Source organism: Gadus morhua, chromosome 2 (assembly GCF_902167405.1).
Source record: "Gadus morhua chromosome 2, gadMor3.0, whole genome shotgun sequence".
In the NCBI taxonomy this organism is placed as follows: domain Eukaryota; kingdom Metazoa; phylum Chordata; class Actinopteri; order Gadiformes; family Gadidae; genus Gadus; species Gadus morhua.
The window spans coordinates 25,860,757-25,873,479 of record NC_044049.1 but is presented as its reverse complement, the minus strand read 5'-3'; the positions used below and the strand labels follow the sequence as shown (position 1 = coordinate 25,873,479).

At 46.5% G+C, this 12,723-nt stretch overlaps 1 protein-coding gene across 2 annotated transcripts in view; it reads left to right on the top strand.

Moving 5' to 3' along the window:
* Positions 1 to 12,723, top strand: part of LOC115559555 (protein kinase C beta type) — a 116,607-nt gene that overhangs the window by 34,140 nt on the left and 69,744 nt on the right. For both annotated transcript variants that reach the window (XM_030378415.1, XM_030378406.1), the window contains exon 3: positions 3,520 to 3,602. In XM_030378415.1, coding sequence (XP_030234275.1) covers positions 3,520 to 3,602 — 83 coding nt within the window. The remainder of the gene's footprint in view (positions 1 to 3,519; positions 3,603 to 12,723) is intronic.

Sequence of the window (12,723 nt, the reverse complement as noted above, 5' to 3'; positions counted from 1 at the left end):
TCTCTCTCTCTCTCTCTCTCTCTCTCTCTCTCTCTCTCGCTCTCTCTCTCTCCTCCCTTCTCTCTCTCTCTCTCTCTCTCTCTCTCTCTCTCTCTCTCTCTCTCTCTCTCTCTCTCTCTCTCTCTCTCTCTCTCTCTCTCTCTCTCTCTCTCTCTCTCTCTCTCTCTCTCTCTCTCTCTCTCTCTCCTCCTTCTCTCTCTCTCTCTCTCTCTCTCTCTCTCTCTCTCTCTCTCTCTCTCTCTCTCTCTCTCTCTCTCTCTCTCTCTCTCTCTCTCTCTCTCTCTCTCTCTCTCTCTCTCTCTACCCCCACCTTCCCTCGCAGTATTTAAGCAGCGATATCACTGGGATGAGTGGGTGGTGTGTGTGAGTGTGTGTTGTATCATGGCAGTGTGGGTGCGCGGTGTGCAAAGACAGGATATTGCGTGGGAGTGAAGTACCATTGAAGTTCCTCTGTGGTGTGTGTGTGTGTGTGTGTGTGTGTGTTTTGCGTGTGTTTCTGTTTGTGTGTTGAGGGTATACCTGAAAGGACTTATGATCAGAGAGGTTAAACATTACTCACGCAACAGAAGCGGAATGAAACTGTTCTTTTTATAGCAAGCAACTTTAAACAGAATATCTGTGCTAGCCCTCTGTGGTGTTTTCCGATAGAACAATTAAAATTACAATGTAAGCCTAATCGTTTTATAAAATCCAATTTATTCAATTTCATTATTGAAACCTTCAAATGTTGTAGTCAATGTGTAATGCGATTTTATTATGTATTGCCTATCTTTGCCATTCCTGGATTTTTTTTTCAATTATTTATGAGGTAGAAATTCTTTATGCAGAAGACAATAGCATAGGCTTATGGATAATTTATATGTGCAGTATATATATATATAGCTGTTATATTTCCTACATTATAGATACAAACACATTAAGTATTCAGATAGCCAACAATTGCTAGCCAATTGCTCAATTGAAATGTATACGATTGAATAAACAAGTTCCTCTGGTCAATGGAGGATTAGTTCCTCTAATTCTCAATTGCACCAGAATAAGCCAAACACCAGTTTACATTTGTCGTCTGGTCATTGTGTCGGGTACATTTTTTTTTTTTGTGTTGTAATAATGATCATGGTTGACAGCAGCAAAGGCAGCAGAGAACTGAAACTAAGTAACCCAAGAAAACAAGAAAACAAGAAGAAAGCATTCAAATATACATGAAAATAAGGAAAAGACTGTATTGAAACTCTAAATCTCCCATACCGACGCACGGTAAACCGTGGGAGCCACAAATGTAACAGTGGTGTCCCTCACTGGTGTAGTCTGAGGGGCTCGAGACCTTTGAAGCTGAGTCCTGCACAATGGGCTACACTCAGCAGGCTATAGGTCATGCTACCGCTAATGACCTAGCGCTAAATGCTATTGGTAGCGTGGTGGGCCATGAGAACACCGCTGTGCGGTGCGTAACGTTTGAAAGGCAAAGGCTCGTAGGTGGACTTCTTTGTCCTTGATTTCATGTTCCGGATTTTTGCAAAAAGGGAGCATTGCAGAAAGAATCCCATGTTCCTATCGCACTGTTCTTAACGCATAGATTAACACCCACACTCACACACGCGCTTCACACCAGGAGTACAATACCATATTCTAGTAAAATAGAATACTAAGATACAATCCAGCCCGGGCTGCGAAAGTGCTCTTCAAACCAGCGACGTTAAAAGAGTTACATTTTATTTGTCGCAGCAGTTCATCAGGTTTTATTTAATGGAGGGATGGAGCGATGTGGTTCCCACGACTTTTTGTGGAGTTGTGCCAGGTGGGTTTTTAAAATGCCACGCCGAGGCCAGAACTCAAAGCACTCGACGGAGAGGTTGGCTGGTGTCCTCCACTTGGCCCCGAGCCTCTCTGTGTTCCGCCGCTGCTCTCCGCCCACCCGCCGCCCGCTGCCGCCAACGGTTCAGATCAGCCTGTTCCTGTCTTTAACCCTGAGGTTAGCCCACCGTGTGTCGTAACCGCTGAGGCCGCCCGTCCACCCAGGCTCTACGTACCCCACCTTATGAAGTGCAACCAGACTGATTGCAACGCGGACCGGAAACGTCTCAGGTTGACGCTCTTACTGACAAGCAGAAACAGGGCTGTGTTTTGTGTGCCTGTGCGTGCGCCTGGTGTGTGTGCGTGTGTGTGTGGGCGTGTGTGTGTCAGTGTGTGTCAGCGTGTGTGTGTCACGTGTGTGTGTGTGTGTTTGTGTGTTTGTCTGTGCGCATACGTATGTGTGTGTGTGTGTGTGTGTGTGTGTGTGTTCATGAAGGCATATGTGTTTGTGTGTGCTTGTGTGTATGTGTGTGTGTGTGAGAGAGAGAGAGAGAGAGAGAGAGAGAGAGAGAGAGAGAGAGAGAGAGAGAGAGAGAGAGAGAGAGCGAGAGAAAGAGAGGGAGAGAGAGAGAGAGAGAGAGAGAGAGAGAGGGAGAGGGAGAGGGAGAGGGAGAGGGAGAGGGAGAGGGAGAGGGAGAGGGAGAGAGAGGGAGAGGGAGAGAGAGAGGGGAGAGAGGGAGAGGGAGAGAGGGAGAGGGAGAGAGAGAGAGAGTGCGAGGGAGCGAGCTCCACAGTGTGCTCTGTTAGTGCGGGTGTATTTTTAGCCCCTCTGCTCCTCTGTGGCTGTCAGCAGGGTTGACAGTGATTGGTGGAGGGACGGGACTCTCGGCATGATGAACGCTGCTTTCACATGTTTCTCCACAAATCGTTAGCAACCTGTGCCTGTGTTTCCGCCACACACACACACACACACACACAAACACACACACACCCGTGCTAAGCCACCCACACGCAGGCACACTGGCACACACAATTCAATTGTTCAATTGTCAAAGGCAATGCCTCACTATTTGGATATTGTGTTGCTGTTCTGTATGTATGCAGCTGTATGTGTACTTGTGCACACATAAAAACATACATGTTAGCCCGGCGTGTGTTACGGGCTAACATGTATGTTTTTAATTAAATTTCTTATGTATAATAAAGAAACCTACTTTAAGTCCCTCAATGGGTTTGTTTCCAATACACACCCAAAGATGGCCACCATTGTCCACTGTATTGTATTGTATTGTATTATACTATAGTACTTAACTGTGTAGCAACCACAGTAGCTGCTATCATGGCTGTAACACGGGGAATTGGTTAGCCTAGCGATTGTTGTACTTGCACTTGGTTCTGTGAACATCCTTTCTGTACCGGAAGCGATATATTGATGCACTTCTAATGACAAATGTATTTATTGTAAGTCGCTTTGGATAAAAGGGTCTGCTAAATGCCCTGAATGTAAACGTAAATGTAAGATCATTGAAATTAACCCACTCTCCCTCTCTCTCTCTCTCTCTCTCTCTCTCTCCCCTCCCCCTCCCCCCTCTCCTCTCTCCTCTCTCCCCTCTCTCCCTCCTCTCCTCTCTCTCTCTCTCTCTCTCTCTCTCTCTCTCTCTCTCTCTCTCTCTCTCTCTCTCTCTCTCTCTCTCTCTCTCTCTCTCTCTCTCTCTCTCTCTCCAGTGTGTTGCTTTGTGGTCCACAAGCGCTGCCATGAGTTTGTCACCTTTTCCTGTCCTGGTGCCGATAAGGGCCCTGCATCAGACGTGAGTATTATCGTGTGGGTTTTTGAGTGTACCTGTGTGTTTGTGTGTGTACCTGTGTGTTTGTGAGCGTGTGTGCGTTCTTGTGTCAAGCCTATATCAACATCAATAGTTCCTAGACGGTTGTTGTTAATGGTATTTGACTTTTATTCCTTTGCTGAAATGCTCCAATTTGCATCTCATCTCGATAAGGGACACACGAGGAGCTCATCACGGCTGCAGTTTCCACATCCTAGATTATATGCATCGTTAACATGCAGTGAATTACCACAGTGTTCATAAATAGTCAATAATAGTCCAATTGCATACATAAATGCTATACATGGTTCCAAATGTATGCAATTATTATTTTTCATCCCGCAAAAGTCAAATGTTTTGGTCAAGTTCAGGGCCATGTTATACAGTTCATCCTGCTGTACATTTAACCACATAATATCATGTGTTACTCGTTTGTGTTTGTGTTCATGTGTCCGTGTGTGTGTGTGTGTGTGTGTGTGTGTGTGTGTGTGTGTGTGTGTGTGTGTGTGTGTGTGTGTGTGTGTGTCTGTGTGTGTGTGTGTGTGTGTGTGTGTGTGTGTGTGTGTGTGTGTGGGAGGGGGGGGGATTCTGTTTATAGTTGGCATTAAAGAGTAACAACATGCATGGATTATTATTATTACTTGATATCTTCTTTCGCTGCCATGGAAAGGTTTGAAACCTGACCTTTGTGGGCGGTGATGTAAGCATGGTCGGAAAAATCCCAGATGGACCATCATGATCAGACCACACCACGCAGCACACCAGTACACTACCACAACAGCCCTACAGTACACCAGTACACCACACCAGAACACCAGAACACCACCACACCAGTAGACCAGCACACCATCACACCAGCATTGCCCAAGATGGTAACAGAACATGTGGTGTAAGCATTTCACCACCCTATCATTGAGGGGTTTGGTTGTGAGTGCTTATTTTATGTTTCGGGAGCACGCATTTGATCCTATAGCCCTATGGTGAGTTCATCCACTCCTCAACCCCCACCTCCCATCTCCTAGCATGCCGTTGTGGGAGTGGGTAGGGCAGATGGGTGATCAAAGTCACATTTATTTTCCAGCGAAATGTTATCGTGAAGGGGAACAAGAAATCCATTGATCGAGTCAACATGTTTCGGCCTGTGTTGGTTTCCTCAGAACACTAAACTGGAAAACAGGCCCTTCTGCAAACACATACTGATATCGCCTTGGCATAAACGTCTGGCTCTCATCCAGCTCAAACTAATTTACAGCAGAACTGGCCCCGCCCCGTTTATTTATCAGAGTTAGATAACCCCCAAGATGGAGGTTGCAGATGTGTCACACAACATTCCATCGCTCTGATTGGTCCGCTGCCGGTGATTGCGCCCCCTTGGAAATCGTAATGAACTCAGAGGTTCCAGACTGATACACATTAGCGAATTGGACTTTGGACTCACACCTATACTAAGCACAGGTGATGCTGCTGAAAACCCGGAGGCGGTAACAAAAGAGCATGTCCCAAACTAAAGGACTGTTTCTAACAACACATGCATCCTCCACCACTATCGTCAGGAAGTACCACCACAACTAAGTGTGATCCTCTTCATTAACTTCAGTAAATATTAAAAGAGGAGAACATTGGATTTTTAAAGGGGAGAACATTTGAATTTTTACCAATAAATATGATACACCTATGCTTTAAAGGGGACATATTATACCACCAGGTGTGAGTGGGATTAGCCACTTCAAGCCGTGTTAAAAAATGTGCAGCTTCTGGCATCACAGGTGGGCGTGTCCACCTATGATGTGTGCTGGATAGATCAGTCTACCAGCCTACCCAGTGGACTGTTGCTCTATACAACATCTAGGTGTACAAGCCCACCTGTGATGTCAGAACCTGCACATAAGGGCTAATCACACTCACACCTGGTGGTATAATACGTCACCTTTAACTCCTCACATTCGTACGTATTTGCACACTCATTTTAAACTTTCAAATGATTGGTGGACAGTCAGGAGCACCCACCCAATTACACACACACTCTCACACACAAACACACACACACACACACACACACACACACACACACACACACACACACACACACACACACACACACACACACACACACACACACACACACACACACACACACACACACACACACACACACACCAGTGGATGAGTTGTCATAACCAGCGGTACCACTGAGACTAATCATAAGTTTGAAATCTTAAACTGTTCATGGAAGGAGAGGAGGTAAAATAAACTTTAATTTCCATACTTTTCATTATTATTAGTCGGATAGAAAGCTTTATTATTGTGTTTTATGGGTTTCTCATGTTTTAATGTTGTTTTTTTATGTTTCAATGTAATACGTTTGAAAACTCAACGTTTGATTGAGTTATCTTAATAGATAATGGTACGTCTAAAAACGTGGATTGTTTTTTCAGATGTTAAAGTGTTTGACACAGGAGACACCAGACATCACTTATGGAATTACGCAAAGCATAACGAAAAACAAACACAATTATTGCAATAACACAAAACAAGTTTATACGCCATATAGATTTGCGATTGGGAATCTATCCATTTGAGTGTTTTTTTTGAAGTTATCTTAAAAGATTCAACTATGTCTTCAAACTTAGATTTGATGTCTTTCTTTTATAAAGAGATGTCACAGGTACCTGTGCTTTTTGGTATCCATGTTTCTGAGCGCTTGTATGGACAGCTGTGGGACCTGCACTCACTTGGGTCCTGTGCCACTTTCCCCAGCGCCCCGCTTTTAGAGCAGGAACGTCAGCGGGTATTTGTATCAATCACATTGACACGTGGTTGATACAAATACATGTCACTATCATCGCACACCTGCCTCCCACATGGGGAGGGCGGGCGAGTGGATTAATGCCCTATTAGGTCCAAGTGGAAATCTGCCCTCACAATACCAGGTCAGTGGTCACAACAAAACCATCAATCAAAAGGTCTGACGTGCGCCTAACTGGCATCACGATCACTCAGTCAGTTCCATGAGCCTCGGTACAATCACGTCACAATCATTCGCTGCTCGCAGCTTTTATATATTATTCTATCAGTGTTATTCCCTAAAGGTTGACCATGAGCCCTATATAGCCCACACAGCTGCAAGCCCCACATCCATCGTTTGAGGCTCGATAAACCAAATCATCCCTGATTTGTGCCTTTCATTAGAGACGAACTCCAAGAGCAGTAGTCAGGGGTAACCATGTTCCCCTTAACAAGGCTCTCTCGAAGAAACACTTTAACCTCTCCTACACAGACCCAGACCCAGCTTCTCTCTCCCTCCCTCTCTCTCTCTCTCTCTCTCTCTCTCTCTCTCTCTCTCTCTCTCTCTCTCTCTCTCTCTCTCTCTCTCTCTCTCTCTCTCTCTCTCTCTCTCTCTCTCTCTCTCTCTCTCTCTCTCTCTCTCTCTCTCTCTCTCTCCCTCCCTCCCTCCCTCCCTCCCTCCCTCCCTCCCTCCCTCCTCCCTCTCTCTCTCTCTCTCTCTCTCTCCTCTCTCTCTCTCTCTCTCTCTCTCTCTCTCTCTCTCTCTCTCTCTCTCTCTCTCCCTGTCTCTCTCCACCTCTCTCTCTCTCTCTCTCTCTCTCTCTCTCTCTCCCTGTCTCTCTCCACCTCTCTCTCTCTCTCTCTCTCTCTCTCTCTCTCTCTTCTCTCTCTCTCTCTCTCTCTCTCTCTCTCTCTCCTCCCCTCTACCTCTTACTCTCTCTCTCTCTCTCTCTCTCTCTCTCTCTCTCTCTCTCTCTCTCTCTCTCTCTCTCTCCCCTGTCTCTCTCCACCTCTCTCTCTCTCTCTCTCTCTCTCTCTCTCTCTCTCTCTCTCTCTCTCTCTCTCCCTGTCTCTCTCCACCTCTCTCTCTCTCTCTCTCTCTCTCTCTCTCTCTCTCTCTCTCTCTCTCTCTCTCTCTCTCTCCCTGTCTCTCTCCACCTCTCTCTCTCTCTCTCTCTCTCTCTCTCTCTCTCTCTCTCTCTCTCTCTCTCTCTCTCTCTCTATTCTTTTCCCATCTCCCACTAGATAATACATACAGAGAGCCACCTCCTCACCATTATGTCTCTCTCACTCCCTTTCTCTTACTCTCTGTAACAGGATTCACAGAGCGCTTGGACACCAGGTTTGCATTTTCAACACAAAGTCTGTTTGTTTCAATCACCAGCAGTCCAACAAAACACAAGTCCTTAAACATAAATCATAACTCCGCTCGAAGCGGTCCTGGCGTGCGTTCCTGGCGATCTCTGGCGGCGATCGCCCCTGTCTCTCTGCTCCCCATTCCTCCTACTACATGTCAAAGCAGGCAGGTAAATACACACTCCTGATTGGTCTGATGGCGAGCAGGTGCCCGCCATCAGACCCATTTCCCCCCCCCCCGCAGTTCCAGTGCGCTCCCAACATGCCCATTCTCCTCCTATAGGCCAGACGCCGCACCTCCCCCCACACTCTCCCTCCCTCGGTGTCACTTTACTTTCACTTTCTCTTTCTCTTTCTCTTTCTCTTTCCATTCTCTTTCTCTCTCTCTTTCTTTAATACTGTACATCATCTATTTAAATGCCGCCCCCTCGTTGTCCCCTTCCTTCCTAGGGGACAATGGGGCTTCTGAGTGCCTCAAGTCCATGCACACCGCGAGCGAACATCAGCCCCCCCCTCTCAGCCACGTCTTATGTAATGGGTTCACAGCCTCGCCAATCTGGGCCCCCCTGGCGCGCTGGGAAGTGACACGTTGCCCTCCCCGTCCCCAAACTAATGACACAGTTAGACTCTCAGGAAACACCTAGCGACACCAGAGAAACACAGAGACACGCAGAGGCAGCCAAAGACACCCAGAGAGACACAGAGACACCCAGAGACACAGAGAGACACAGAGAGACCCAGAGACACCCAGAGACACCCAGAGAGACAGAGAGACACAGAGAGACCCAGAGACACCCAGAGAGACACAGAGACACCCAGAGAGACACAGAGACACACAGAGAGACACAGAGAGACACAGAGACACAGAGAGACACAGAGACACCCAGAGAGACAGAGAGACACAGAGAGACCCAGAGACACCCAGAGAGACACAGAGACACCCAGAGAGACACAGAGACACACAGAGAGACACAGAGAGACACAGAGACACAGAGAGACACAGAGAGACACAGAGACACCCAGAGAGACACAGAGAGACACAGAGACACCAAGAGACACAGAGACATCCAGAGAGACACAGAGAGACACAGAGACCCAGAGACACAGAGAGACCCAGAGAGACAGAGAGACCCAGAGACCCAGAGACACCCAGAGAGACACAGAGAGACCCAGAGACACCCAGAGAGACCCAGAGACACCCAGAGAGACACAGAGACACCCAGAGAGACACAGAGAGACAGAGCGAGACACAGAGAGACACAGAGACACAGAGAGACACAGAGAGACACAGAGACACCCAGAGAGACAGAGAGACACAGAGAGACCCAGAGACACCCAGAGAGACACAGAGACACCCAGAGAGACACAGAGACACACAGAGAGACACAGAGAGACACAGAGACACAGAGAGACACAGAGACACCCAGAGAGACACAGAGAGACACAGAGACACCCAGAGACACCAAGAGACACAGAGACATCCAGAGAGACACAGAGAGACACAGAGACCCAGAGACACAGAGAGACCCAGAGAGACAGAGAGACCCAGAGACCCAGAGACACCCAGAGAGACACAGAGAGACCCAGAGAGACACAGAGAGGCACAGAGACACCCAGAGAGACACAGAGAGACACAGAGACACCCAGAGAGACACAGAGACATCCAGAGAGACACAGAGAGACAGAGAGACCCAGAGACACCCAGAGAGACACAGAGAGACCCAGAGACCTAACTACACCTAGAGACCCTTTCTTCTTCCTTTTCTTCTTCCTCCTCTTCTTCGTCTTCTTCTGCTTCTGCTTCTGCTTCTTCTGCTTCTTCTTCTTCTTCTTCTTCTACTTCGTCTTCTTCTTCTCCTTCTTCTTCTTCTTCTTCTTCTTCTTCTTCTTCTTCTTCTTCTTCTTCTGCTTCTTCTTCTTCTTCTTCTTCTTCTTCTTCTTCTTCTTCTTCTTCTTCTTCTTCTTCTTTTCCTCCTTCAGACGTTGACGGCAGTCAGCAACCGCAATGTTGCATAATGAATGAATAAGTCAAAAAATATCATAAAAATGTGATGAAACAACACATGTGGATTGCCGCATACCAATCCATCATATCTAACTTAATAAACAAACTAACCCCCAACCATCTTTAACCTAACGCCTAAACGTACCCATCTCTAACCTATTACTTCAAATAAACATCTAACCAAATGCGGTAAAATCTGCAATATATTTAGGTAGACCTTTACCTAAAGGTAATTTGTAAAATTAAATGCAGTCAAAACAAAACTAAACATAATTTGACGTTCAGGGACATAAAACACAGTCAGTAACCAACGCGCCACTAAATATGTTAAAGTCTCTCTGTCATATTCAAAACAGCTTGTGGCTTAAATATCCTGGACATAAAAAACATCAGCAGCAAAATCCTAGAACTGATATATTCAACTAAAAATGCTGTTCCACCTCGTGCATCTCACTTTGCTTACCGGAATCGTACTACCGACCCTCTCCAAGCCCCCCCACTCACGCCCCCAGTCATCCAGCTCGGTCAGCCTGGGTCACGCAGCTGCAGAGCCTGTTAGAGCCGACAGAACACTGTCAGTTTGTTTTTTTTAAGCTGTGAAAGTCTCCCTCCTACTGACTTTGAGGAGCCCAATTGACACTGTGCAACTTTAAAAAACACCATTCTTAACATTAGCCTAGCTTGGATTTGAGTCGTTACGTTTCGTCACGTTCTTAACCAATGAAATGAGTTCAGAGCGTGGCCAGGGTGGAACCTTTCGTCGCCATCCTAGGGAACAAAAACTGGCGTCCTGTAATCCTATCGCATGTTCTTTGTGAAAAATGAGTTAATTAGTGGTTTTAAATTTAAATTTTGGTATTTAAATATATTAATGACTAAAATTGTCATAGGGTGTGACATGGATGTTATTGAGTATAAAATAAAAAAAGGGGTATGATCTGACAATTTCAGTCAGTTCATTATCATTCTTTATCATTACTATATCAAAATCTAAAATAAAAGTCTACTGCCACCAAAATCAAAGGACTGAATCTCAGTGTTCAGTTTGCAGGCATAATTTTCTTAGAAGTCTACGTGCTAGACGATCTCGGTTATCTTTTATGTTCCTGAATTGCTGCACCTGTTGAAGCCAGTTCAACTGGTAAATCGCAATCTCCTCCAGCTCCTTCTGTAACAGTTCGATCAGCTCAGTTTTGGCCCTGCCTCAGTAAAATAAAAAGCCCTGTACCTGGTAAACTGCCGGTGTTACATACAGTGTTTTTTGTTACATGTCCTCTTGTAGGCCTCTTGGAACTCTAACGGAGAGCCGGTAAGTACCGTTCTTGTTTTTTGTCGCTTTCCGACGAATTACATCTTCCTGCATGAGGGTGCTGTTCTCTTCCAACAGCAGAAAAGGACTCCACTCTCTCTGCCTTCTCAGACACCTTGCCTTTGGAAGCCTAGGGGATGGCCGTTAGCTTTCTGAATTTTGTTGCCTTCCTTGTTTCATTGTTGACTTTTCGTATCAGCGCCTTATTTTAGTGTTCTGTTTACTTAACCGAACCTTCAGCTTACTGATCTCCAACCTCAGAGGGCTCGGTGGTGCATGCGTTGAGGATGGTGGGGGTGCAGGTGTTGGTGGTGGTGAGGAAGTTTGTGGCCTCCCCTAGATTTGTGCTGAAACCTGAATGTTCAGGGCTGCTACAGTGGAACGGCACTGGGTCAGTTTGAACTTCCACCTCACGACTGAGGGTGCACTCACACTAGGCCATCTGGCCGTGGCCGTTGGCCGTTGGCCGTTTTCACACCTAACCGTGCTCAAATGGCCCCATTGTTCTCTGGCCTGCCCTCACACTGGGCCATCTGGCCGTGGCCGTTGGCCGTCGCAACTGTGGCCTGGCCGCGGAAGGCTCTTGTACATACGTAATCACGTCGTAAGTAACACGTCATCACCAAGCGTCCGCTGCATGGACCATAATAAAGTCTGCCGCCAGTCATAATTTTAACAACAATGGACAACAACACAGAGAACACAGTTCGCACTTTGCTGAGTCTGTTGCTTATTTGGATATGTTTACCATTTAATGGGAAAGAAGGCTTGTCGCCTTTATTATGTCCGTGGTCGTCGCATGGACTATACGTCATCCAGCTCAGGTTGCGTAGCCGTGCGTGTGCGCGCGTCAGCTCATTAGCATCTTTACCGTAGCGGCCCCTACCGTAGCAGCACACCTCTCCCAAGTGGCCATATTGGCCCGGCCTGGCCAGACTGGCCACACTCACACTGGCAGATTTGAGCACGGTTAGGTGTGAAAACGGCCACGGTCACGGCCAGATGGCCTAGTGTGAGTGCACCCTAAATGAGTTTTCTGTAGATGAAGGGGTTAAGTTCATTATCACTTGTAGATTTCTCTTCTTTGTCCTGTATTTTAACTGTGCATTCCTCAATAATTACCAACGTTTATCGCTATTTATTTATTCCTCCATAATTGTGTGACTGTGTATAAAATATATACTGTGTTTTACAATGATGTTGCTGGGCTAATGCTGTTTGGTCGTGAAAGGTTTTTGTTTCAATTATTGTATTTTGAAAATGAAGGTACAATGAGCTTGTGGTCGGATCCCACAACAACAATGATGGATCAGGATGAGATAGTTGATAGATAGCACCGACAGATTTAAACATAGAGACAAACATTATCTATACCCTCTCTCTCTCTCTCTCCCCCCCCTTTCTCTCCCCCCCCCTTTCTCTCTCTCTCTCTCTCTCTCTCTCTCTCTCTCTCTCTCTCTCTCTCTCTCTCTCTCCCCCCCCCTTTCTCTCTCTCTCTCTCTCTCTCTCTCTCCTCTCTCTCTCTCTCTCTCTCTCTCTCTCTCTCTCTCTCTCTCTCTCTCTCTCTCTCTCTCTCTCTCTCTCTCTCTCTCACTCACTCACTCCGTCATCCTTGCATGTTTAAAAGAAGAAGTCAATTATAGATCTAGGTT